The sequence below is a fragment of the Chionomys nivalis genome, chromosome 17, assembly GCF_950005125.1.
Source record: "Chionomys nivalis chromosome 17, mChiNiv1.1, whole genome shotgun sequence".
In the NCBI taxonomy this organism is placed as follows: Eukaryota; Metazoa; Chordata; class Mammalia; order Rodentia; family Cricetidae; genus Chionomys; species Chionomys nivalis.
In genome coordinates, this window is record NC_080102.1 from 36,178,375 (window position 1) to 36,204,811 (window position 26,437).

The window sequence follows — 26,437 nt, forward strand, 5'->3', positions numbered from 1 at the left end:
ATCCTAAAATATCTAAATATCCTCAACTACCTTCAGGTAGCATTTGACCAGTCTGTTAAGCTCTCTGAGCCTCAGCTGCTTCCTCTGAAAAGTTAGTATGAAGCAGACCATTCTCTATCTTTAGGTTACAGAGGACCCCCAGGAGATGAACTGAGACAACCTGTATCCATCCAATGAGATTTAATTGCTTCCTGTCCAGAGATCTAGTCAGCAACTAGGAGTCCGTGACCATAAATAGACAAGTGTTACTGGCCCCTTCAGGTGGTTTCAAAGATCTGGACTTCTTCCCAACCCTGCTTTGCCCTAGTATGGCTCAGCCACTCACCGGTCCTTGAAGAAACGCCTTAGGCCAAATGCCACCAGCTTCAGCACAGCCTCCAGCACAAAGACAGTGGTAAACATGTAGTTGCAGTACTTGAGGGCTGTCTCCAGGGACTATGGGAAAAAGAGAAGCATGGTCCAGGATTATGATCTGCCCCAGCACTTTTCTACAACCAAAGAGTCTCTGTCTTTTAAGTGGAGAGTTTAGTCTATTTACATTTAATATAATGCTTTATTCCTTTTTATTTATTTATATTCCTGTTCATACCTTATGTCTTTATGTGTAATATTCATTTCACATTGTTATTTCATTATTTGTGTTGGCCTGACCCAGTTGCTTCTCTTTGGAGACAGTATGGGATAGTGGTTAAGGATCCCCAAACAAGACTGCATAGATTTGCATACTGGCTTAGCACTTGTTCCTTATTTAATCTGTGACCTGGGAAAGTGCTTGACCTCTCTGACACTTAGTTTCTTCAATTAAAAATTTAGAAAATAATCCCAGTTGCCTATCAGAAAGCTGCTGTGATGATTAAATGAGTTAGCAATTCAGTGCTGGGCACAGGACAAATGATTGGTCGTTGTAAACTGAAATAATCCCATTTCTTCACATTAATTTGGAAATTCTAAAATTACTGTTCACTCTGCCAAGGTTCCCTTCCTTTTGACTTCATAACAGTCTTCTCTGTCTACTAAAATACGATGCTAATTCTTCACTTGGAGACTTGGCTCCACCTTTCCTGCCAACTCTGCCAAGAGGAGTCTTTTAGAAAGCTCCTTCCCCTCAAACTCTTCTCAGGAATGCTGTTTGACCCCAAGGATGCTTGCCATGGACCTGCCCCCAGAAAGACAATCCCTAGACCCAGGATACTCAGGGGGCAGTGGAGAACCCAGTAGACTTTGAACACAATCTAAGTTCCAATTCTCTCTCTGCTATCTACTCTCTGAGGCTCAACCTCTTCGTCTGAAATCCCCAGACAAAGGTTCTCCTAGCATTGTGAGGAGGATTAAAACACTGTGAGGATTAAAACACACACCATGCCTTGCACAGTCCATATTAACACACTGTAACCACTTGTGCTCTAGGCCGCTCACCAATGCCACCTCCCCTACACTCCTGGAAGGAATGGTCTTTTTCTTTCAAGCTTCTAATTCACCAGCATCTCCTCCCCGCAAGTGCCTGGCATAAGCACATCATGGAGGGACATCATGGATGCCACAGTCAGCTGGCCCTCTACCCAACCCTGTCCCTGAGGTGGGATCCTGTTAAGGCTGGTTCTTACCATGTGACCTTAGACTAGATGGTGACCCCAAGACTCACTGTAGGCTGGTTGTAGTGCTCCAGGGACATGGTGACCACGTTGAGGCAGATGATGAAGGTGATGAAGATGTCCAGGTAGTGGCTGGTACACATAGAGTGGATGAGCAGCCTTGTGGGACAGTAGGTGGCATAGTAGGGCAGCCTCTGGGCCTCTGCAAGGAGCATGGGAGAGCGGCACAGACCATACAGGGTTGGACCAAGCAGAGAGAGGAGCACAAAGCGGGGAGAAAGCAAGAGAGAAGCATGCTTTCTCATACGAGATCCGGGATGAGAGTTGGTATTCCTCTACCAGCCAGGACACCCACCAAGAGGGAAACCAGGAGATATTGGGGTCAGGTAGCAGAGACAGGGCACACATTATTTCTAAATACCCAAAAGGCCCATGATAAAGACTCTAGGTCTGATAGGCAGAGACAAGGGTCCTAAGCTTGACTATCCAGGGGTGGATGACTGTCCCCAAAACTATACACAATTTGCATGAAAGAGAACATGAGGAGATGTGTGTTCTGAAAGTTCCCACTCAGTGATGCCCACAGGGAAGGCCTCCTCTATCTCTGCCTACACTGGACAACCTGGGGCTTCACTCAGGTAGGAAATGGTGTCATTACTGATGGCCTCAGGTCACCTGCACAAGTAGATGTCAGGGAAAGGGGCTGGGCCATGGGCAGAAGATGGATTAAATCTTTTGTTCCCTTCCAGTTCCAAAGACTCAACAGGCCTCAATCAGGTGCCCGCTAGGACACCGCCCAGTAGGCACCAGTGTGAGTAGAGAGACCCTGCCCATCCCAGCATCCACCATCTGCTCACTACGGCGCTTCTTCTCCAGGCGCCTTAGCCGCTTCTCCTCGCGCCTCCGCGCCTCTTCGGCCTCCTGGTGTTGCCGGCACTTGTGGAAGTTCTCCACCACCACGCCCACGAACATGTTGAGCACGAAGAAGCTGACGATGAGCAGGAAGGAGATGAAGTACAGCAGCATCCAGGGGTTGTGGTTGGTCACAGGCTGCAGGGGAGGCAGAAGGAGGGCTGAGGAGGCTGATCTACACAAGGCCACAGACGCGCGCTCGACTTCACCAAGCCTCGGTGTGAGGGGGGGGCTAGGACAGCTTGCTCCAAGGAGTAAGGTGAAAACAACAAGCATGGGAAATGTCTGGCCTGGGCCTGGCGTGAGTAAGGAGGACAGCAAGCGGTCCCCTTCCCTGCTCCTGTGCTTGTTTTCTGCATACATTGGTCTGCTGTCTTTTCATTGACCTTCCACGCATTCCCCCATACAAGCATTCATCTACCATCTACCCAACTCATCTATCACCACCCACCTACCCACTCATTCAACTCTCCATCTACCCACTCACCTACCCATCCATCCATCCACCCACCCACCCATCTACCCACTCACCTACCCATCCATTCATCCACCCACCCACCCATCTGCCCACTCACCTACCGATCCACCCATCTACTCACTCACCTACCCATCCACTCATCCACCCACCCACCCACCCATCTACCCACTCACCCATCCATATTCACCATATATCCAATTCATCATTCCATTACCTACCCATCTACCCACTCATCCATTCATCCACTCATTATCTATCCAACCCATTTATATCTGCCCATCATCCCACCCCCTCATCCATCCGTCTACCCGCACATTTCTCCATCCATAAACCCAATCATCAGCTATCCATCCATCCATCCACCCAGCCACTCATTCATCTTTTTGTTGTTGGTGGTGGTGGTTTGGTTTTTTGTTTGTTTGTTTTGCTTGTTTTGTTTTTCTCTATGTAGCTCTGGCTGTCCTGAAACTCGTCCTGTAATCCAGGCTGGCCTCAAACTCAGAGATCTGCCTGTCTCTGCCTCCTGAGTGCTGGAATTAAAGGCATGTGCCACAACTGCCTAGCCCCTCATCAATCAATCTATCTATCTATCTATCTATCTATCTATCTATCTATCTATCTATCTATCATCTATCTATCTATCATCTATCTATCATCTATCTATCTATCCATCTATCCATTCACCCACTCATGAACTCATCTATGCATCTGTCCATCCATCTATTCATCTACCTTCCCACCCACACCCGTATCCAACTATCCACTCACCCATCCTCCCATCCACTCACCAGCCCACCCACTTATCCATCTATCCATCCATGTACCATCCATCCATCCACCAGCCTTCCATCTACTCAGCCTGCACTCATCCACCCACCCTCCCACTTATTCATAAACAAAGCAGAAAACTGAGCAGGAAGCAGCCAGCTCAGAATAGTGAGTGGAGTCCATCGCTAGGAAGAGGAGAGGCAGTCAAGGATAAAGGAACACTTACAAGTCTACTCATCACCACTGACCCTCCTCACCTCCTCTAGCTCCAGACCTAACCTGGTGGTTCTAGGAGACCAAGAGCCAGAGGTGACTTCAGGTCCCTCCCCGCCATCCTCATCAGCTGTGGCCCAAGTCATGCCCACCTGCTGGTCCACGGCAACAGCATCCAACCCGTTATACATGATGTTCACCCAGCCGTCCTTGGAGGCCAAGACAAAGAGGGACATCAGGGCCTGGAAGACAAAGGAAGGGGTAGGGGTGACAGATGTGGGTACATCAGGCCTCTGCTGTTCTGCCTCTAGGAGACCAAAAGCAAAGAGGTCTCCTTGAGTGGTCGAGCTGTGCCCTTGACGAATGAGGCCTCTCTGAGCACCTCCTGTGAGCCCGCTGTGCACCCGCGGCTGCTATTGTGGGGTTAGAAGGCGAACTGGAGCCAGAGTTCTGAGCCACCATCTCAGTTCTAGTAGTAACTGGCTGTGATGTCCAGCAAGAGAGTCCACGAACTCCCATGCTCTGGCCCACAGCAAGAGCACAGGATCCTATGAGGGGGCAGTGAGTCTTTAGATGGGACACTTCCTGGCAAGCCTAGGGCTGTGCCTTTGTCACCCCAGGAGTCCCCAGCACCTGAATCAGAAGCTCAGGAGCCCTGGGCCTCAACCTAGCCTCTGGTGTTAACTCAGGTATGAGAATGTGGACCTGTGAGTGAGCATCAGGGGATCTACCACAGGGCCACCAGCAGGGGCCACCAGGGGAGACGACACCAGTGAGGGGGACACCCCTGACCCTGCTTCTTCTCACACCCCGGGGAGAAAAATAGCCCCCTCTCTGCAAATACCTAGCTGCCGGAGTCTTTGTGGGGCTGGGGAAATGAGGCCCTCTGGAGGCAGCTCTCACCTGGAACTATCCCCAGGAGGGGACCAAAGGCAAAGCAGGACCCTGCAAGCTGTCTGAATTATTAGAAAAGAGAAGACGCCAGGCCAAGAGGCCCAATGGACTAGTCACCAGCTGAGTTTGTCTACTGGACTATCATATGCCCATTTGACAGAGGAAGAAACTGAACCTCAAGTGGAATATCCATACCAAAAACAAAACAAAACAAAACAAACAGCTGGGGTGTATGCCCAGGTGTGGACGGCTCTAAAGCCCCCAGTAACAACCCTTGGGTGGGAAAGTAAGACGAGAGCCAGTGTTCATGAAGCACCAGCCAAGTTTCACATGCTGGCAGATTCTGCACTCAGAGTCCCAGCCTCACACCTCCCGGGAGCAGGACTCCACCCCTACCCACTTTGCAGGATGGGAAACTCCTGCTCGGAAAGGGAAAAGGGTCTATGGCAACAATGCAGGACCCGAGCCAGGCCCGTGACCCATGAAGTGCTCACCTGGCCCAGGTTGTCAAAGTTGTACTTGTGATGCACCCAGCGATAGTTGGCGGCCACACAGTCAGATCTATTGGTGATGTTGCGGGTGTCCACTCCCAGACAGTGGTAGAACTTTCCCTTGAACAGCTGTGCGCAAGGAGGGGAGAGCTGGTTGCTCGGGGTGAAGGAGGCACAATCAAAGGAGGGGTAGCTTCCCCAGGAACTGACCCACACAACCCCGCCCCTTGCTCAGTCAACCCAGGTTGGCTCTGCCTCCTTCACTTGGCTCCATCAAGACCACCTGAGTCCCCATGTGAGTGAATACAGGTGCGGGGGCAGAGCGTGCGCGGGGGGGGGTAGGTATGAATAGGCTGGGCTGGGCTCCTTGTCACCCCGCCAAGTGGGCACCCCCTTACCTGCACCCCCAAGATGCCGAAGATGATGAAGAAGGCACAGCAAATGAGCACAATGTTGCCGATGGGTTTAAGGGAGGAGATGAGTGTCTCTACCACCAGCTTCAAGCCAGGGGCCCGGCTAATGACCCTGCAGGCAGGCAAGGAAGGACAGGGCACTGAGTCAACAGAGAGACAGCCCCAACTCAGTTCACAGCCACCAGGCCTCCTGAGAGGTGAGGTTCCAACAAGGAAATGAAGTAACAGTTGCCAGGTTACCTAGGGCAGGGGTGAGCAGCAAGCTCTACCTAGGTCAACACATAGAAGGACACTTGACCCCTCACCCAGTACCCATGCGGTATACATTACACCCGAGAGATGGCAGTGAGCCACCCAGGAACACAGAGGAGGTCACATTATGGAAGCCATTTGAGCCCCTGCCCTAGGCTCTCTGGTTCCTCCCCCAGCAGTGTGGCATGCTTGGCACAGTGCTCTTGGGAGCCTGTATTGTCAAGCCAGAGTGACGACCCTCTTAGACTCGGGTAATTTCCCTACACAGCAGCCACCTTGTCCTACACTTTACCCCTACGCATTGTGGCAGGGTCTTTACCTCAAAGGACGTAAGGTGCGTAAGAGTCGCAGGACCCGGAGGACTCCCAGAATCTTGGCTCCCCCCGCGGAGGCCACAGACACCACGATATCAATGATGGACACAAAGACCAGGAAGCCATCCAGTACATTCCAGCTGCTGCGTAAGTATGCCTGCTCGCCGAAGTACAGGCCCAGAGAAACCACCTGGGGACAGGGTTAGGGTCAAGCCTTGGGAAGTGGAGGGGTCCATAAGACTCCCCTTTAGGGGCAGGACAATGGGAGGTCAGGTCCGCCTCCTGTAAAGAGGTGATGGGTGGGGTGTGGCTCATGATGGCTCTTCTGAAGGCTGGTGATGGGCAGGAAGGAGCAGGTCTGGGCCCAGGGAAGGCTCCAAGCTATGGTCTCAGAGAATGACAGTGAGATCTCAATCCAAAGCCACCCACACTGGGAGCCCCCCAGGGTAATGCTTCTACTCAAACGCGCCCTTCAAGCTGGGTTTAATAACTGGAGAAGAGGAGGCATTGATCCCCTCTCATCCCAGAGCTCCGCCCAGGGTCTAGAGCCCAACAGGAAGGACCTCTGGGGCCTGTGGAATGTTGCTGAGCGCCAGGCCAGCAGGAGGGGTGAGGCCTAAGCCAGGGGCTCCAGGTGGGAGTGGGAAGGATAGTGGTGAAGCCCACAACCTTCAGTGTCATCTCGCCCACGAAGATGGCTGTGAAGATGTAGTTAGACACCGTGAGGAAGATGCGCTCCTGAAAGAGTGGGAGAAGCCGTGAGTCCATGTCTTCCACAACTGTCCATATGCCTAATCAGCCTCTGCTTCAGCCAGGAGCAGCCAGGACAGCTGCCACTAAGTGTCTGGCTTAGCCGAGCTCTTCCTGGGCTCCCCCACCCTGGCCATCCCCAATGTTGAGACCCTCTGCCCAGCCCCAGGGCGGCAGCCACTCACAGTGCTCCCCGCCTCAATCTGGGGCCTCTCCAGAGCAATGGTGATGCAGTTGAGGAAGATGAAGGCCAAGACCACGTAGTCAAAGAGCTTGTGAGCAATGATGGTCTGACAGAGGATCCGGAACCTAAGTGGAAGTCAGGAAACCCCTGCAGGGTCAGTTTGACCAGAAGGAAGACGGAGGACCAATACACACTCCCAAACCAGAATGGCTGAGAGGAAGGGATCCCTCTCCCCTCCTGTAGCCATTCAACAGGTGCCAACTTTACATCTGCCGAAGATGCCCAACTGGAGCCTCCTCCCCAACCATACACCTATGTAACAAGGTCAACCAGCTGCCTCCAACACCCAGCACAAAGGCCTCTGATGGGAAGGGCTCCATCTGAGCTTTCAGGCTGGATTGTGCATCTGCCCAGGCTTGTGCCCAACACAGGAGATGCTCAGGAAAGCCGAGGAGGGCCATCTGGACCCTCCCCTTCCCTTGAAGACCCTCCTCTCTCTAGCATATGGAGGCGCTCTTCCAAACATGTCACCCTCCTCCCTGGCCCTCACCGCAGCCAGCCACCACTCACTTGTTTTCAGGGGAGAAGAGGTAGACAGACCAGTCCTCACGGACTTCACACCAGTCAGGCTTGTAGACATCGATCATCTTGCGGACCCGGAAACACAGGGTCTGGCAAGACAAGGAATTGGGTGCCAGGGTTGGTGGTGCACAGAGTGGCCCCCCTCTTCCCACTCTGCCAGCCACCCAAGGGAGTGTGGGTGGGACCACGGGATAAACTCTGAACTCTTACCCCGACCCCAACCAAAGGATTGGCAACAGTAGGTCCAGGGTGGGCAGTTCTAGCCCCGCCCTCCAGCTCCGCCCTCCAGCCCCACCCACCATTCCAGGTGAACCCAAAGCCATGTCCCTTGAATCTGCCTCTTCCAGCCGTGTAGACTGCTTTTATAATCCAGCTTCTCAGGGGTCCTGTCCAGTCCCAACTCACGTAGTCGATCTCCTCCTCGTCTTCCCCACGGTCGCGGCGGTCATCCATCTTGGTAAAGACGTCCTTGGCGATGTTGGGCATTCTGCCATTGCAATCCTCATGCCCAGGAGCCTGGCCCGCTGCCCTCCAAACAGTCCGCGAGTGAGCGCCCACCACAGGCACCAGCTCTGCCAAGTCCACCGAGTCTCTAGTATCGAGGGACAGCGTCCGGCGGTGGTGGCGGTGACGGTGTGCAAGGTGGGGTCCATGGTGAGCATGGTGGGCATGCGGGGCATGCAAGGGTGCAGTGCGGCATGGCGCCTCCTCCCGGGCTCCTTCACAGGCCCTGGCGCAACTGCCACTGTGCTCCCCCGACAGCAGGGACTCATGCTCAGCTGAGGGTGGCTTGTGCTTCAGGCTGTTCCAGCTGGAGCGGCGGCTGGCCCAGGTCCCGCTACGTCCCCAGGGCCCATAGTAGGAGCTCCGGGAGCTGGACTGCGGAGAGGCCCAGGCTTGGATCAGCAGTCACCCACACCGTAATCTAGCACCAAGGCCCGAACCTCCTGCAAGCCATGCTAGAGTGAGCCCACCCACGCCAATGTATGACGGGCATCAAACCCCCTCCTTCTTTGAGGAAAGTATATAGTAAATAAGAGCCTGCTTTACAGATAAGGAAACTGAGGCTCAGGGAAAGGTGATAATTTGCTTGCTTTTACACAGCTCAGAGGTGGCAGAGGCCAGATTAAATTTCCAGTTGGCCTCACCTCCAAAGTCAATACACTGCTGCCAAGATGAAATCCCAGGTCTCTCCACCAGACCACAGCCTTTCATTCCAGCTACCAAAACCTGTTCTGGCACAGAGCACCCAGAACTGCCATAAACACAGACCCTGACTGGTTTAGACTAGATGGTGTGGTACCCTAGCCAGGGCACTTCCTACCACGGCCCCTCAGTGCCTTCCACCTCCAACAGGGAGCATCCATCGTAGCACCCACAGGACTCACCAAGGACCGCTGGTCATAGCTCATCCTGCCCAGTGACATGACACTGCTTTTGCGGGAGTCGAGGGCCACCAGTACCGGGTCTGGCTGCAGTGAGAGGCGGGGGGCAGGGCCCATGGCACCAGCAGAACCCAGATGCCCACCTAGGGGGAGGCTAGGGTCCAGATGTCCATTGGGTGTCATAGGTATCGGGCAGAGCTTGAGATCTGGAGGTGTGAGATGAAGAAAGCAGACAAACAGACAGACAGACAGACAGACAGACAGACATGAGCCAATCAGAAGGAGACGTATGGAGATGGAGAGCTTTTTCTGGGGAGACATCCTTGATCAGGAAATCCCGGAGGTTGCCACCTACTTCACACACCTTCCCCCAACCTCCTTGCAAGGCTGTTTATTTACTTCTTCATGAACCCTTCCTTCTGTTCTGGGGCCAGCCTAGACCTCCACCCAGCAGGAGAACCTCACTCCCATGCTCACAGGCAGACACTGTCTTCTTGGGTTACCCTGGCCACTGGGCTTGGTTGGAGAAGGCTACCCTAGTGGTAGCAGACATAACCAGAATGCAGGCCACATGCTAAAACACCGGGGCTTTAACTCAGTGTCCCATGTAGGAAAGGCAGCAGGTGGGCTTTCTAGGGGAACCCAGGAGGTCTGTGAATGTCCATTTCTGAAACCACGCATCTCTTTTGGATATAATTGTAAAAAAAAAAAAAAAAAAAAAAAACAGACCAGTGGCAATCCTGAGCCCAGGCTTCATGGGGAAGCCATCGTATCCTATGCCCACCTGGGAATCTACGGAAGGCTCCTGACCCTGAGTGGAAAGTGGGTGTCTGCTTACCCCCGCTACTGTCCAGGCCCTCTGGGAGCTTGTCAAACTCCTCCATGTTGGATGAACTCTGGTCCTCGTCAGAGTAGGAGCGATTAGCATCACCCTGGGAAATCAGCTCACATTGACACAGGTCGGCTCTGCCTTTTCCTACCCTATCCTTGGGATTTTTCAATGGGTGCTTCCACCTTCCTTTTACAGATGGGGAAACTGGTTCAGAACGGGGACCTGAGAGGACAGTGAGGACATCGGCCACAAAGCCTAGTCTTCCTGACCTCCAGGACTCCCCAAAGCCTCACAGATGGAGAGAGAGGCAGGCTCTGGAAAGTCAGGTCTTGGAAGCTTTAGAATCTGAGGTAGTGAAGGCTCCTGGAGGAGAAGTGGGGATCCTGAATGCAGCTTCCATTTGCTTCCAGGATCGGGATGGGAAGCTTGCTGCCTCAGACAGCTCTACTTCAGGGGGACGCTACTTGCTAAAATTATAAGCTGGTACTTATCCCCAACCAGGCTCCCTGTCCCCTCCCCAGTGACCTGCCCAGGGCAATAGTTACCTCAGCCTGGAAGCCCTCTACCAAGATGGCCACCAGGAGATTGAAGAGTACATAATTGCCAAAGGTCATAAGGGCAACAAAGTAGAGGGAGGCCCATGGAGTGGTGGAGGCCATGCCATTGTAGAGGACAACATTCCAGTCCTCCTGTGTGAGGATCTGTCGAGAAGGATACAATTCAGTCCTGGAATACTCCCAAGCCCAGGCTGTTAGCCTAAGACTATCCAGGACCTGCCATCCAGACGTTTCTCCCTTCGCACCTCTGAGATCAAGAGCTGTCAGCTGTCACTCACCTGGAACACTGTGACAATGGCCCACAGTAAGGAGTCAAAGTTCTTCCTGTCAGGGACTGTGTCTCCTGTGTCCGTGCGGAGGCTGAATTTGCAGCCGAAGATATGCATCCCAAGGATGCTGTGCAAAAGAAGGAAGTGGCTCGTGAGACTTAGCGCACTGAACTCTCTGCAACTGCCGAGACCACCCAGAGCCAGAAGAGAGGGCCATCTCCAGTCCGTGTTAATAGAGGGGATGTCAGGGCTCAGAGGAAGGACCTGCCCAGGGCCCTCAGGGTTGAGTGATGGCGCTGGGTTCACAGCCAGATCCTCCCTCCACCAGCCTCCACATCCCAGGCTCATGCCCACAGCCCCTATCAGGTTCCCCAGTGTTGAGTCCTGGCTAGGCAGGGCGCACCTGAAGATGAAGATGAAGAGCATGAGCAGCATGCAGAAGGTGGCCACGTTGTCCATGGTCTTCATGAGCACCACGAGCTGGCGCCGCAGCGCCGGCATGAAGCGCACCAGCTTCAGCACCCGCAGCAGCCGGAAGGTGCGCAGCACCGACAGGCCTCCGTCCGCCTGCCCCACGATTTCCCAGATGCTGCAGCCGGTGTTGGGGGGAGGTAGAGGGGTCAGTGGGAGGCCAAGAGGACGGAAAGATGGAAGAGGTAGACAAGGCAAGGAGGACAGAGAAACAGCTTGCATCATCCAGCCATCCATCTAACAAATGGTGTTGGGTGCTACTCCACAGCACCCCTTAAATCAGGTTTTCTTAGCCAGGAGCCCATGGGTCCTACATCAAAAAGCCTGTGGCTCTCGAGTTGGTGAGATACCTGAGCAGGTCAAGAAGCTTGGAACCAAGCCTGATGATCTGAGTTCAATCCTCAGGACCCACATAGTAGGAGAGAAGTGACTCCTGCCAAGTTGTCCTCTGACCTGCACACACACACACACACACACACACACATGCATATGCACACACACATGTATATGCACACTTGTAAAGAAGGACAAAGAGGCCGGGCGGTGGTGGCGCACGCCTTTAATCCCAGCACTTGGGAGGCAGAGGCAGGTGGATCTCTGTGAGTTCGAGACCAGCCTGGTCTACAAGAGCTAGTTCCAGGACAGGCTCCAAAGCCACAGAGAAACATTGTCTCGAAAAAAAACCAAAAATAAATAAATAAATAAATAAATAAATAAATAAATAAATAAATAGAAGAAGAACAAAGAGGCCAGGTGGTGGTGGTGCACGCCTTTAATCCCAGCACTCGGGAGGCAGATATAGATGGATCTCTGTGAGTTCAAGGCCAGCCTGGTCTACAGAGTGAGTTCCAGAACAGGCTCCAAAGCTGCACAGAGAAACCCTGTCTCAAAAAAACTTAAAAAAAAAAAAAAAAGACAATGAGAAGGCAGCAGTCTTTGTCTAAAGCCTCACAAGGCTCTGGATGTCACTGTCCTCTCTCTGAGGTTGCGTGCTTCTTTTGATTATGAACATAAACAACAAACCAGAGAGTCAGCCATAGCCATGACTTCATGGGCAATCAGAATAGCTAATATCTTCAGGTGGCATAATGATTGATGAGGTTATTTCTGTGTTTCCAACCCCTGTTTGGAACTCAGTGGCCTCAGACTCAAGGCGACCCCGATTGAGCGCATTAATGCAGAAGCATATATTACTAAATGACCAGTTTATTTGGTATTTGTCAGTAATAGTTTCCTTTGTCATTCAGAGACTTCCTGTGCTATCAAGGCTTGGGGCTCTCACTCCCACTCCTCAGCTTTCAGGTGGCAGTGTGGTTACCTGATGATGACAATGATGCTGTCAAAGATGTTGTAAGGGTTTCGCAGGTAGTCGAAGAGCCCAAAGGCAGCCAGCTTCAGGATCATCTCCAGGGCAAACATGCTGGTGAAGACAACATTACAGATCTCCAGAATGTTGGTCAGCTCCTCGGGCTGTGGGATGTAGGGTGAAGAACGTGTGACCCTGGCGCGTCCCTGTCATAGGACCGTCGTCTTTAGGGCTTCTTAACTGTGCTACCTTTGGATCCTGGGGTGGCGTCTGCGAGGGAGTGAGGCAGCCCACCAGTGATGCTGGTACTGTGCACTGGGAGGCATTACTACCCATGCTACAGATGGATCAGCTGCTCACACACTGCCAGGAAGCAGAAATCAAAAGACAGGGTACCTACTGCATACCAGGCACAACCCTAGGCACAGGACGCCTCCACAGTGACTCTCAGGGAACACCAAGGAGATCAAGGGAAGCGTCCAGAGTCACTAGCTGGTGGCAGCAGACCCCCATTCTTCAGCCATGGGCCTCCCTCTACCCCTGGAGCTATTTCTCTCGGAGTTTCAAGAGGCAGGTAGCAGCTTAAAATGAAACCACTGAGGATCCTGCTTTGAAACAGACAGTGCCATGGGGATAAAAAAGATGGATCCAGGCCTGACCCCTGCCTCTGACCCCCTCCCCCCCCATCCACGAGCAAGGTGTAGAAGACACAGTCTATGGCTAAGGGTGTGAAGCAAAGAGGCTCTCCTCTCCATGGTGAAGGGCCTAGTGCTCAAGGGGACACCAATGGCTCCTGCCTGAAACCTAGGAAAAGAATGGGTCACTTATTCCTCCATCACTGAACCTCAAAACCTGATAGGCCATCACTGACCTTTCCATTTGAGAAATAAGGGAACCGGCTGGGTGCTGGGGACTGGCTTACACAGAACCACCCAGCAGGAATAGCAGACTGGACTCTGCTGCAGCACACAGAAACTCTGCCTGAACCAGCTCATCCACTCATTCATTCATTTGGTTCCTCCTGGGTGCATCATATAGGTCTTCCAAGAGCCCACACTGTGCTGGACCTTTATGTTCCTAAAGGGGCCAGGGGATGCCCACTCTCATTGGTAGAGTCCCACAAATCACCCCAAAACAAAGCAAGCCAATACCCACCAACGCTGGCAAAGCTAAGCTTGGGAGACAGTGCTGGGGAGCCAGGCAGTCTCCTGGGGGAAGTCACGGGAGAACAGAGCAGGCTAACCAAGCCAAAATCCCAGACAGGGCAAGGGCTGGATGGCAGGCAAGTGCAATGACAGCAAGCCATCCCCCCACCCTGCCGGCACCCTAACTCCAAGCTCAAGCCTTCCACCGAGCAGCAGAGACCCCCAGGGGCCCAACTTTGATTCCATATGATTTACAAGAAGAAAGAAAAATTTATGCAGCCACCAGCTTCCCATCTAGTGCCCAGGAAATCCAATAAAACTGCCAGTTCCTCTCAAGTCCAGATAAAAGGAGAGGGACCCATTTCCATCCACAATTACATTTGACTCGCAAAGCGCAAGATGAGCAGGACCCTGGGAAGGCCGTGGGATGGAGGGACTCTGATGCTGCTCGCTCGGCCCACCCAAACCAGATCTTTGGAGATGAGAAGGGTGGCTGGCTGCTGACAGGTCCGTGATGGCCCTCCGCTGGCTCTCAGCCGCACACAATGTGTACGTGTTCCTTCCAACTGTGCTGGAGCCACGGCGGCGCTTCAGAAAGGTCACTAGCTTGCCTCCCTCCTCCCCCGCAACAGCCTTGTCTCCAGGCAGCGCACACCTGTTAATCTCTCTCTAATGGACCATCCATCACTCCCAAGAGCATTTTTCTGGGAGAGAGGCAGGCTGGAGAGAGGCAGACAGATGAATATAGACACCACCAGTGGGAGGCCAAGCGGGGGATGGAAGGGACCAGGCAGAGATGCAGGGAGATGGAAGCCGGGTGGATGGACAGACAGACAGGAATATGGAGAGCACAGAGCAGAGGCGAAAGCCCTGATGAAGATGTGAGGAAGGAGGTCTTGGGACCTGGCTTGGTCGGTGGAGAGCTTGCCTAACGTGCACAAGGTCCTAAGTGCAATCACCACACCCATTAACTCAGTATATCTTAGCATGTCAGAGGTTGGCAGCAGGAGGACCAGAAGTTCAAGGTCATTGTTGACTATATATTGAGTTCAAGGCCAGCCTAGGTTTCCTGACATCCTATTTCGGGGGAGCGGGGAGGAAAGGGGTGGATTGAAACACAGCCATAAGGTAGAAATCAGAGACACTCCAGGAGAGACAACACAAACCACAGACAGAGACAGGCAGACAGAACTACAGATATTGAGAGGTCTGATGCCTAACATGCTCCCTGTGGAAGAGCAGGTGGTCCAGGTCAGAAAACACCAGCTTGCATCTAGAAGGTACAGGGGGCTCATTCTGGCCCCGTGCTGGGCTTAGCGGTCCCAGGCTGTTCAGTTCCTGGCCACCTCTATAGGGGTAGATAAAAGGACATACAAGGGTCTTTGAACCGTCCAGGAACCCCTCAAGCCCAGTCTAGCACCATGGTGACAATGGCAGCAGGTTCCTCCTGGGGGCAGGCCTGCGAAGCACTTTCTAAGCGCCTATCATCATCTAAGCTCCAATCTTGCCCACACTGCGCCCATTTAATAGTTGGGAAATACATGGCTCAGACAGAAGTGAAGGCTCAGGGTCAGAGTCAGGGTCATGGCCAGGCCAAGATGGAGTCCACTCTGGAGTCGTGCCTCCTCCCTCTCCTGTGAACAGAGTGTCATCACCGGGCCACGTTTTAGCAGAAGTTTGTTCAGCACACAGGTTATCCCCTGCTTAAAGCCTTCCCTGGCTCCCCACTGCACAAGGGTAGAAGTGTCTTTGAGGCCCTCGGTGGACAAGCAACCCTGCTTGCCCCACGGGCTGTCCACCTCAATGCCATCTCTTCCAGGAAGCCCTCCCTGGTTGCAACCCTTGTTAATGCCACTCTCTCTTATGAGACCCTCACAGAGTTAATACTTCAGGCACCAAACCATCCCATAATTCTCTTCCCAGAGTCACCCTAAGCCTGGTTTATGTTTACTTCACAGGAGCTACCCAATGAGCTTTGAGTCACCCACAGCTGGGGAGGTCTTGAACACATTCCCCTGGGAGCTAAAGCCAAAATGACCCTACATCCTAGAGTGGAGCAGCCCTAAGCTGGAGACCCCTTCCTGGTGCCCATTCCATAGAACCTCTGCCTTTCACTCTCCGCCTTGACCAGCCTTCACCGAGGCCAGGATGAGGCTTTGGGGTCGCCCTGCCCAGCTTGAGAGGAGGCCCAGGTCTAGTCAGAGAGACACTAAGGCAGGGCCACCCTAAAGCCTCCAAGTGTCTTCCTGGTCTGTACCCCTACATTTGTTGTGCTCATCCACAGCTGCCCTCTGCACCCCAGAACCAGTCCTGCTGGCTGCTTGCCAGGTCACCTGGGCAGTCTATTCGCCTTCCTCAGTTTCCCCACCTGCCCCCATCTTCCCACGTCTGTGAAGATGAAGCCTGGCAGTCAAGTTGAACTGACTCTCCTTATGGTCCCACAACTCAACCAGAGACTACCCAAGGGGTGTGGGCTTCTCAAGTCTCCCAGGTCTCCTGCGATTTCTCTTTTTCAGTGCTGGGAATTAGACCCAGGACATGCTAGGCAAGTACTCTGCCATCAAGATACACCTGGTCCTTGTTGGTCATTCTCTCTGTCTTCATGAAACACAGGCAGGTCCATAACTGGCTGACTTCCTTTCACCTGTGAAGTCCTTCTAGGCCAGGCCCTACACAGAATATCCATGCCATACAGAGCCTGAACAAATTGTTCATGGTGCTGGCCTGCCATTATTTGAGCAGCAGTGGCCATGCTATAGGCCATGAGCATCTGTACTGAGCTCCCCATAATTAGAGAGGCAGGGGTGAAAGCCAGGACCTCAGCGCTTGCCCCCTTGCAAGTGGTACCCAGAGTTCTCTGCAGGCTTGGGTAGGGTGCAGGGCCCAGTGGAGGCAAGGGAAAAGGACCCATGACCCTCTCCCCCTTTTCCTTGCATGCCATCTGCAGTCCTGGGCCACCTCTCACTGTGGGGCCACCTCAGTGGGGGATGCTCGAAATAAACCTGGGGGCGGATCAGTTTCCCGCAGAGAGATGTCTGAGAGCCCAGGGTGAGGAACAAAAATACCAGCGGGCTCTGCACCAGAGCTCAGCGGAACAATGGCTGCCACTCGGTACTGCTTTAAAAAGCACGGTTTAAAAACGCTTCCTCCTCCTCGCTTCTTCTTTAATTAATTTTTGAGGCTCCAGACAGTGGATGGGAAACTCACCCAGGCTGGTGGCAGAAGGCTTAAACAAAAGACCTGCTAGTGGTCACGGAGTCATGAATGCCTACTAGACAACCAGAATTCACACGTTTGTCCTTCCTGGCCACCGTGTGTGTGTGTGTGTGTGTGTGTGTGTGTGTGTGTGTGTGTCTGTGTGTGTGTGTGTCTGTGTGTGTTGGGTGTGTGTGTGTGTGTCTGTGTGTGTGTGTATCTGTGTGTGTGTTGGGTGTGTGTGTGTTGGGTGTGTGTGTGTTGGGTTGTGTGTGTTGGGTGTGTGTGTGTTGGGTGTGTGTGTTGGGTTGTGTGTGTTGGGTGTGTGTGTGTTGGATGTGTGTGTGTTGGGTGTGTGTGTGTTGGGTGTGTGTTGAGTATGTGTGTTAGGTGTGTGTGTGTTGGGTGTGTATGTTGGGTATGTGTGTTGGGTGTGTGTGTGTTGGGTGTGTGTGTGTTGGGTGTGTGTGTTGAGTATGTGTGTTAGGTGTGTGTGTGTTAGGTGTGTGTGTGTTGGGTGTGTGTGTTGGGTATGTATGTGTTGGGTGTGTGTGTTGGGTGTGTGTGTGTTGGGTGTTTGTGTGTGTTGGATGGGTGTGTGTTGGGTGGGTGGGTGGAGGGAGGGGTGTCTGACTTTTCTGTAGATAGAGGCACTAGCTAGGTAAGCATTTGACTTTCCCAGGGCCACCTGTCCATCAGCAGCAGAACCAGGGTTGAAATCCGGACCATGAACGAAGGATATGGCCCCCGAGTAGCGGCCTTCCAAGGGTGAAAACAGGAAGCTGTGATGTTAGCCTGGAAAATATTTGTGAGGACTCAGGGACACCTTGCTCTCTCTAGGCCTAGAGCTTACTAAGTTCCCAGTACATGATCTGCCTCGGAGGGAGACATCTCAAGGCTGAGATTGATCAGGGTAGACCCTACTCTTGGGAGGAGCCTCTTCCAGCCAGGTGGGAACTCCAGGTAGGAGGCAACTGCACACCACGTGACTTCTGCTGTACCAATGGGAGAAGCTGCAATAGAGTTAGAAAGTTTGGGGCCCGACAAGGTAGCTCGATGGGTAAAAAACAACAAATGGTTGATTTTTTTCTTTTCGAGACAGGTTTTTTTGTGTAGCCCTGGTTGTCCTAGAACAAGCTAAGACTAGAATGGTGTCAAATTCAGAGATCCACCTGCCTCTGCGTCCCAAGTGCGGGGATTAAAGGTGTGTGCTATCGTGGCTAGCTCAAAACAATTTTTTAAAGGAAGTCAGCCTGCTCAAGTAGGATATGGCAGGGTCAAGAGATGAGCCAGAAAAGACCCTGAGCAGACTCATGTAGAGACTGTGACTGGCCCGAGGTCAAGCAGGGGCAAAGGAAGAGCTGCCTCTGCTGTGGTGCTGCTTTGGAGGGGCTTCAAATATCAGAGACCAGGGGAGTTCAAATAAACCCACCAGCAAGAAAGAACCCTGATTTGTGGCATCTGCCAAGTTCCATGGTGTAAATTCTTTCCCCGGAATCCATCTCAAACAAGCAACTATTGACAACTGCTTGCTACATTCCCAGGTGTGAGAAAACTGGTGCTCACCAGCTGGTTCTAGCAAGCCAGAGACAGCGCCCCCTCTGGTAGAGCAGGGTGTAGACACCAGAGCCAGGCGCTGGAGAGCAGCTCCTCCCCCAGCACCTTCCCCAAGAGCGTAAGCCCAGCTGGGTCCCCTGTGCTCTGACAGTCTAGGGCCTTAAGGTAAAGTTTAGTCCTCTCCTCTCACCAGCTTCTCCCTGCAGAGATCCCACCCAGCAGCCCTCCCCAAAGATCTTCTTAATTAAGTCAGAATAGCTGGCAAACCTGCAGTACCAATCGAGTGTCGGTGGCAGCCCCAGGGGCCACATTTAACTAAATTGAATGAAGCCTGTGCTTGGTGAGCTAATGAGCAGAGAAATGAAGAGTGTGTCCCCCTCTAGGCACAGGGGAGGGCTTTGCAGAATGACAGGACACCATAGCCAAGGGGGCTCAGAATCCAATTCCTGCTGGGGTGTCAATCTTGGGTTCAAGCCTGGCTGCTAGCTATCTCTGGGACCTCAGGTCAGTGAGTCTGGGCATTCCCAGCTGGGAAGTGGGGGTGCTCCACCAAGCTGAGGAGCAGGCCAAGGAAGCCACACCCTCCAAAAAGGACTAGTGGACAGGAGCCAGGAAATAGGGTTACTCCAAACTGAGCCAGCATTTGACAGGCTGTTACCCCAGGAATGCCCTATGGGTTGCAGACTTCTGGGCAGTTTAGGAGGAAAAGAAGCAGGCAGCCTCTGAGTTGAGTCCCAACCCCATGAAGTCTTATCCTGCCAGTGAACCACACTCATCATCCAGTCATTCTAAAGATACCCAAGAGCATCTACCCCCGGGTGTTGCCTTGGGCAAGGATTTGAAGCCATATAGAAGAATTAGACTACCCTAGCCAGGGTCAAGGAGATAGATGTGGTGGGCTCTGTCTGGCCTAGGTGTGCCCCTCCACCCCTGCCCAACCTGAACCCAATGCTCCACACTGGCCTGCTTCTCCCTACCCCCGACCTGGCCCAAGCCCTGTACCCTCACTGGCCTGTTCGTGGTGCTCGATGCCCATGCTGACAGTGTTGACCAGGATGGCCATCATGATGCCTCTGTTGAAGTACTTGCTGTCCACGATGCCCCGCAGCTTGGCTCGTGTCTCTCTCCACACATCACCACACAGTCGGGCTGCTCCATCCTCCTGCTTCTCCTCTTTCCTGGAGCCTGAGGAGGCCCCATCCTCACTGCTCTGGGGTCCATCCCCGTCAACTTCAGCCTCCGCGGAGCCACCAGAGCCCGAGCCTTCCTGGCCTGAGTCTGTGCTGCCCGGGCCTGAGGGCCGCCTGCCTGCCTCATGCTGGCAGCGTGGGCAACTGCTAGGGTCAGAGGTCAGAAGAGCAGAGATGGGCTGCACCAGAGTGTGGGGCGTGGGGTCCAGGGGACTGTGTCGTGGGCACAGCTCTGAAAAACAAACAGAGAGAAGCATTAGTGTCCAAACCACATCCCCAGCTGCCCAAAAGACACTGCCTAAAGCAAGTGAACTCCGCCTGGTGGGCCTGGTGCTGCTTGGGGAAACATTTTATCTCCACCCGGGCTTTGTCCCTGTACAGAAGCAGGGATGGAGCACCCACCCGCCAAAGCTGCAATAGGATTATCATCATGAAACATGTGACAGTCTGTGCTAACTCTTGGTCACCTTTGACCTTGACCTTGGACCTTCCCAGGCAGTTATAGGGATCTGGGGACTGCAGGTCTGCGTGGAAAGTGGACGCCCCTCAGAGGAAGCTATGGTAGCTTTGGCATTCCCCACTTTGCTCATCTGTGTGAAGTTCTCAGGGAGGAGGCTCAGCCCCAGACAGAGGCAACCTCGTTCTCTGGGTTCCCAGGACTTCCTTTCATACAAAAGTCAGGTAAATGGGGATGGGGCAGGAGGATCACAACAGATGGGACTGTGGCCCCCATAATCTTAAAGGGGGTGGCACTGTTAGGAGGTGTGGCTTTGTTGGAGTGGGTATGGCCTTGTTGGAGAAAGTGTGTCACTGTGGAGGTGGGCTTTGAGGTTTACTATGGTCAGGATACCAACTAGTGTCTCAGTCGACTTCCTGATGCCTTCTGATCAAGCTGTAGCCAGCAGCATGTCTGCCGTGCTCCCAACCATGCTCCTCACCATGATGATAATGGACTGAACCTCTGAACTATAAGTAAGTCACCCCAATTAAACGTTTTCCTTATAAGAGTTGCCACCGTGGCCATGGTGTCTCTTCACTCCAATAGAAACCTTAACTAAGACAGTGTCTGAGGCTTTCAATGCTGGGCTAGCTTTGAATCGCCTGGGCTAGCCTTGGATCTGCAAGCCAATTCAAAGAAATGTCAGGAGGCTTCCCTCTAGCTGTTTTGGTTTCTTCTTTTTATTTCTTTTTTTTCCCCTCTGTTTAGCCCTGGCTGTCCTAGAACTCATTCTGTAGGCCAGGCTGGTCTCAAACTCAGAGATCTACCTGCCTCTGCCTCCCAAATACAGGGATTAAAGGCATGAGCCACCCGGCTGGCTTCTTATTTATGCTTTCCTATATCATAGTGACATAAGCACATTTTTGCTTGAATAAGACAAAGAAAATGGGAAAGAAAAGCAGGAACTCCTGCACTTTCCCACACCGGCTTCCAATACCGCAAAGCAACCAGATGCCAGAGCCACTCTGCTCCAGCCTTGGAGAACCAAAGCCCTGCTCAGCCACATCACTACTAGACTCAGGAAAAGACGGTCTGGAGGCCCGAGGAGTGGAGGAACTAAAAACGTGAAGCGTTTCCCCCCACAGAGTTCCAGAGTGAGGAAGCCCTCCTAATACTCACACCCCAAGGAAGAGCTAGCCTTGCCCAGATCCTTCTCTACTTGCTAGTCTAGCCCACGGGTCACCTGGGACCACATCTAGATGGCTAGTGTCTGAGGACAGTGGGCAACTGTCTGGTCTCTGCTGGTCCCTAACTGGCAGGGTGAGAGAGCTGGGAGCATGGAGCCAGGGCCTCGGGCAGTAATTGTTCCCACTCACAGGCACAAGCTAGGAGATCCCTTTGAGCCCTGCTCTGAAGAAGGTAGCCCATGGTGTTCAAGTTCATAAGGGGAACAGAACATGCCATGCCCCACAGCTGCTCCAAGGAACAGTCCTGGGGCCTGCCAATTTCTATGCACCAGCTGGGAGAAAGTGGACCAAACCTGGAGTCCCCTGGTAGACTGGGTGGCCTCCACTTAGGGTTGGGTGCATTTGCAGCTGGAGACAGACACTCAGCAAGGCGCAGCACCTCTGACACTCTATGGGGCTGGGCCTTTCGTTGACATGCCACACCACTTAAGTGACGTCCTCATCTCACTGGACCTTGGTTTTCCTTCTCAAAACTGGAGACACCATTTTTAGTCTGCCCCCTTCTCAGGTCTCTCTCTCTCTCTCCTTGCAACAGGGTCTCACATAGACCAACCTGATCTTGAATTCACTACGTAGCTAAGGATGCCCTTGAACTTCTGATCCTCCAGTTCTGTGTCCCGAGCACCTGGATTACCACCATGCCCCATGGGGCTTGAATCTTGAGTTTTCTTTCACACGTGCTCAGCAAGCACACTAGCCACTGCACTACGTACCCAGCAGAGAATATCCTTTCTAAGATGAACACCAGACTTGCACAAATAGTCCAGCGCCACTCAAGCACGAGGCAGGAGCAGAGGATGGGGACAAGGGGCCCCATGTGCCATGGCATGCACTGCCCATGTGCCAGGAGCCTGACGTCATTGCTCAGGTGTGCTGGTAAGCAGGGAACTCAGGTGTGCTGGTAAGCAGGGAACAGCCATGGGAGCCACAGCGGGAGATGATGTGGGCGGTGACAAGAGGGCGGCTAGTCTTACAAGGCTATGAACCAATCACTGTGCACTTGACTTTCAAGTGTAGGTTCAAGGGAGTGGCACCCAGGTTTGCCTGAAGAACTTGGAAGAATTTCTCCAGGCAGAGGGCTACCCCACACAGGCCGGACAGGGAATAGGGCAGGGGATGAGAAGAGCAGATGAGTCTTGGACAGGCCCTAAGGGAAACACCAGAGTCTAAAATGAATCCTTGGGATACCACATCTGATATGGACACCTCTTGCTCCAATAGGCATGACCCGCTTGTAATATTGCCATTCTGAGACCCCTCCCCAGGTCATGCTATGTGATCTGGGGCAAGGTCACTTACTGCGGTGGCTGGGCTCCTTGGCATGGGGCCCAGGCTTAGCAGGGGCCTGTGTCCCCGGGCTCATGGCCTGGCGCCGGTTCTGCAGGGCCTGGTAGAGGCCCAAGGCACGGCGCTTGGCCTTGCGAAGGATGTGACAGACATATTGGAAGATCTCCTCATAGCAATCGCCAGGCTCGGCGTAACTGGCCACCGTGCTGGAGGACAGGTAGCGCTGGCGCTGCTCCAGCATCAGCCGGTGCTCCCGTTGCTTGGTCTCCGAGAACTGGGTCGCTATGACAACGAGGCACAGGTTGATCATGAAGAAGGAGCCCACCTGTGACCAACAGGAGGAAAGGACAGGAACAGGGGGCAGAGGGAACAGTGGGGCCAAGGAAGTAAAGAGAGGAGTAGAGTCAGCAAGAGGGCACAGGAAAGGGGACAGAGATAGAGAATGGGTTAGCAAGAGCAAGAGACAGAGAAGGAAGCCAGAGACAGAAAAAATGGGGAAAGGGGGAGGGAACAGACCAGAGGCACAGAAGAGAGGACAGAATACACAGGAAAGAGACAGCAAGACAGGAACAGCCAGAGCACAGAGAGTCAAAGACAAAAAGTGGGGGAAGAATGGGAGGGAGAGAGGAGAGGGAAAAAGAGAGAGAAAAGAAAGGAGATGGGGAGAGGGGAGGAAGACAGAAAGAGGGAGGAAGGGAGAGGGACAGCAGCATGGGGCACATGGAGAAGGCGGAGTTGGGGGTGGAAACAGACAGACAGAGGTTCAGGGAAGATGGAGGGGCCCAGAGAGACAGAAACACAGACACAGATGGGACAGGAAAAGATCACTGAGTCCTTGCAGGGGAAAGCACAGCCTAGGTGACTTCCCAGGTCAAACTAGGACTGCATCCAAGCCCAGGCCCCATCAGGACCAAGACCTGGCCTCCCTATCCACCCATGTAGGGCAGAGATGCTGAAGCCAAGAGGAAAGACACAATCCTTCAAGTCACAGAAGCTCCTGAGTTCTGCTCACTGGCATGGACTTCAGCTGTGTGCCGGAGGGGGAAATAGAGCTGGGTAGCCCCACTATAGCCCATCTAACTATTCTGGTACTGGCCATCTCCCCTGATACTCACTAACCCCGAATGAGCACCTCTGGCCTGGCAGGAGAGATGTGGCCTCCAGCCTTCTGGGACATCACCCACGGGTACATGCAGATGGCTGCCCCAGTCACTGGTTTATCCTTCTTTCCTCTCCCTGTTACACACAACTGGAAGAGCTAAAGGCGAAGAGGACTTCCTGGCCCAGAGGACTCTGGAAAACAGACTGCCTCTTAGACAAAAAGACGGCCAGCAGTCCTTTGCCCCATTGTCTTATCCACAGTATTTCCCAGAGAGCTGCACTGCCATGCCTGGACTGGTTAGGGACACAGGAACCAGAGAGATTATACTCTGGCCCCTGTATGGTCTCCACCTAGCCTTTGCCCAGCAGTGGTTGCCCTGGGTGACCCAGGCAACCCTCGTCCTCTCTGAAACTGGAGCAAAGTGGGGACAGAACTTTCCTAACCAGAGGAGTGCTGGGAGCTGTGTGTGAAGATGGAAGACCACCATCAGCCTGCGGATGGTACCCTCTGTCCAGAGACAGGGTACTTGGGACTCAATCGACCCCAATAACATCAGGGCATATTTACTGATCAGTTCCTGGATACCAAGGGTATACAGGCTCCCAGCCGCATCCCAGCTAACCCTCCCCATCACCTGGGTACTGTGTTGTCACTGTCCCATCTCACAAAGTCTGTGAGTGGCCTGCCTCAAATCATACCATGAGTCAATGGCTTCCTGTGGGAGAGGACTGAGCATCCTGACTTCCCCCAGGAAGTCACCTGCATCCCTCAAGCCTTATAGGCGTCTTTCTATCATGATACCTAAGGTTCTATATGTCATTGTCACCTGTCAGCCCTTCCTTCCCAGACTGTGAGCTCTTTGGAGTGGGGCAGGGCCTGGATTCTTGCTCTGTCCCTGGAACTCAGCCCATCTTTCCGGGATGTTCTGTCGAAAATGTTTCTGAATAGCCAGTGAAGCAGAATGAAATCTTGGCCCTTCTTTCTTTTATCCACGGTCTCTCCTGAGTCCAATGCCCCAGGATCCCCAGGAAACCACTGGAGCTAAATCACAGCAGGTGTGTCTCTGGTCAGCAGCCAGTCTCTCCAAACTCCTCAGTCAGGGTGTTCCTCATGGGAGCCAAGCTTGCCTTCCCCCACCACCAGTAAGCTGGAGAACTCAGCCTTCATGCTGGGGAGGGAACACAGCTCTCCCAGAGGCCTGTCCTCTGCGGATTATGCTAAGGGAAAAGCCAAAGGCAGGCAGAACAAGGTGGGAATTGGAAAGCAAGGACAGGAAGTGCTAACCTAGAAGGGCAGAGAGACCCCTGCCTCCATCACCTGGCCACAGACAGAGCTGCAGAGAATCCAGAGTTCAAAGACTTTTCCAGAGCTCCACCAAGGCCAACCTCCCACCCTATGTCTTGCCCAGGAACAAGGTCCATGCAATCAGTCAAAGCATCTTGACTTCCCCAGGAAAAAATGGGGACCAGATGGTACCCCTGGGATGCTCCATTTTGGAACTATACCCCTGACTAAGGTCCTGGAAGAATGTATTCCTGGAGATAGGGGCAGAGAAAGACAAGCAGAATCAATGGGGCAGAAGTTAATGTAGAGAGATGAGAAGTGAAGGCGAGGGGAAGTGATGAATGCTCCCAGCCACAGCCCTGATGAGCCCCTTCAATCACCGGCTGCTTGGCTGCATTTAAAATATTCCCTCTTTGGAGACGGACTGCCTGCTCCTCTGGCTGCCTCCTGTCTCACCAGGCTCCCCTAGCCCAGAGGGCTCCTTGGGGACTGCCCACCCCTCCTCTCTCCCTCCCACCCAGACCTAGTGCTGTGGTCCACGGTCCTGAACTTGCCCTGATACTTACTATGATGAGCAGGATGAAGTAGATGAAGTTGTAGAAAGAGTGTGCATCCATCACGTAGTACATGATCTCCACCCAGCCTTCCAGCGTGATCACCTGCAGCCAGCATGAGGAGAGGGTGGAGTCTAAGGCACTGGGCTCTCCTGAGCACCCGGGACAAGGGCTGGGGTAGGGGGCAGCATGGATACAGAAACCAAGGTTCAAAGAGACACTGGTGTTACAACATCACACTGCCAGGCAGGAGGGGAGCAGGGACTCCCACACGATGGAGAAGCAGAGAACCCTGGACTTAAGCTATTGACTTCTTCCGTACACTGACAGTAGAGCTCCCAGCGGGGCTGAGATGTGGCAGGTCAGCTGACTGCCATTCAGAGACTAGGAGCCACCTGGGGAGGGACAGGCTAAGCACTGGGGCCTCCCTGACTCGGCCTCACCTTGGCTTGTGGCAAAGCACTGAGCAGCCTCCACCTTCTGGGCTGACCAACCAAGAGACCCAAAACACAGTGGCTGAGCATGAGTTCAGTTGCTGCCCGGCTCTGAATCTCTGATATGACCCTTCCCAGAGCAGAGTGGGAGCCCCCTGTCCTCCTCTGTTCTCCTTCTGGGGACAGCGGAGCCTCACGGCACAGGGGCTGACATCCCCACTCACGGCACTGACTGGTTGTCAGGCACCCAAGGGAAGGGGTTTGTTAGCACAGTGCACCCAAATGAAGAGTACAATAGGAGAAGACCGAGGCAGAGACAAGACCCCCAATGTCCTACAGC

At 53.3% G+C, this 26,437-nt stretch overlaps 1 protein-coding gene across 1 annotated transcript in view; it reads right to left on the reverse strand.

Annotated features, from left to right (window-relative positions):
• Cacna1i (calcium voltage-gated channel subunit alpha1 I) overlaps positions 1 to 26,437 on the reverse strand; it is a 112,438-nt gene that overhangs the window by 18,898 nt on the left and 67,103 nt on the right. Inside the window, exons 8-27 of the mRNA XM_057791404.1 lie at positions 25,676 to 25,768; positions 22,736 to 23,048; positions 19,573 to 19,982; positions 12,676 to 12,827; positions 11,290 to 11,475; positions 10,896 to 11,013; positions 10,606 to 10,761; positions 10,067 to 10,160; positions 9,232 to 9,434; positions 8,249 to 8,722; positions 7,832 to 7,932; positions 7,263 to 7,386; positions 6,997 to 7,065; positions 6,333 to 6,517; positions 5,747 to 5,873; positions 5,352 to 5,477; positions 4,116 to 4,205; positions 2,450 to 2,642; positions 1,643 to 1,794; positions 326 to 435 (exon numbers count right to left, since the gene is read on the reverse strand). Of these exons, the coding sequence (XP_057647387.1) occupies positions 326 to 435; positions 1,643 to 1,794; positions 2,450 to 2,642; positions 4,116 to 4,205; positions 5,352 to 5,477; positions 5,747 to 5,873; positions 6,333 to 6,517; positions 6,997 to 7,065; positions 7,263 to 7,386; positions 7,832 to 7,932; positions 8,249 to 8,722; positions 9,232 to 9,434; positions 10,067 to 10,160; positions 10,606 to 10,761; positions 10,896 to 11,013; positions 11,290 to 11,475; positions 12,676 to 12,827; positions 19,573 to 19,982; positions 22,736 to 23,048; positions 25,676 to 25,768 (3,476 nt within the window). The remainder of the gene's footprint in view (positions 1 to 325; positions 436 to 1,642; positions 1,795 to 2,449; positions 2,643 to 4,115; positions 4,206 to 5,351; positions 5,478 to 5,746; positions 5,874 to 6,332; positions 6,518 to 6,996; positions 7,066 to 7,262; positions 7,387 to 7,831; positions 7,933 to 8,248; positions 8,723 to 9,231; positions 9,435 to 10,066; positions 10,161 to 10,605; positions 10,762 to 10,895; positions 11,014 to 11,289; positions 11,476 to 12,675; positions 12,828 to 19,572; positions 19,983 to 22,735; positions 23,049 to 25,675; positions 25,769 to 26,437) is intronic.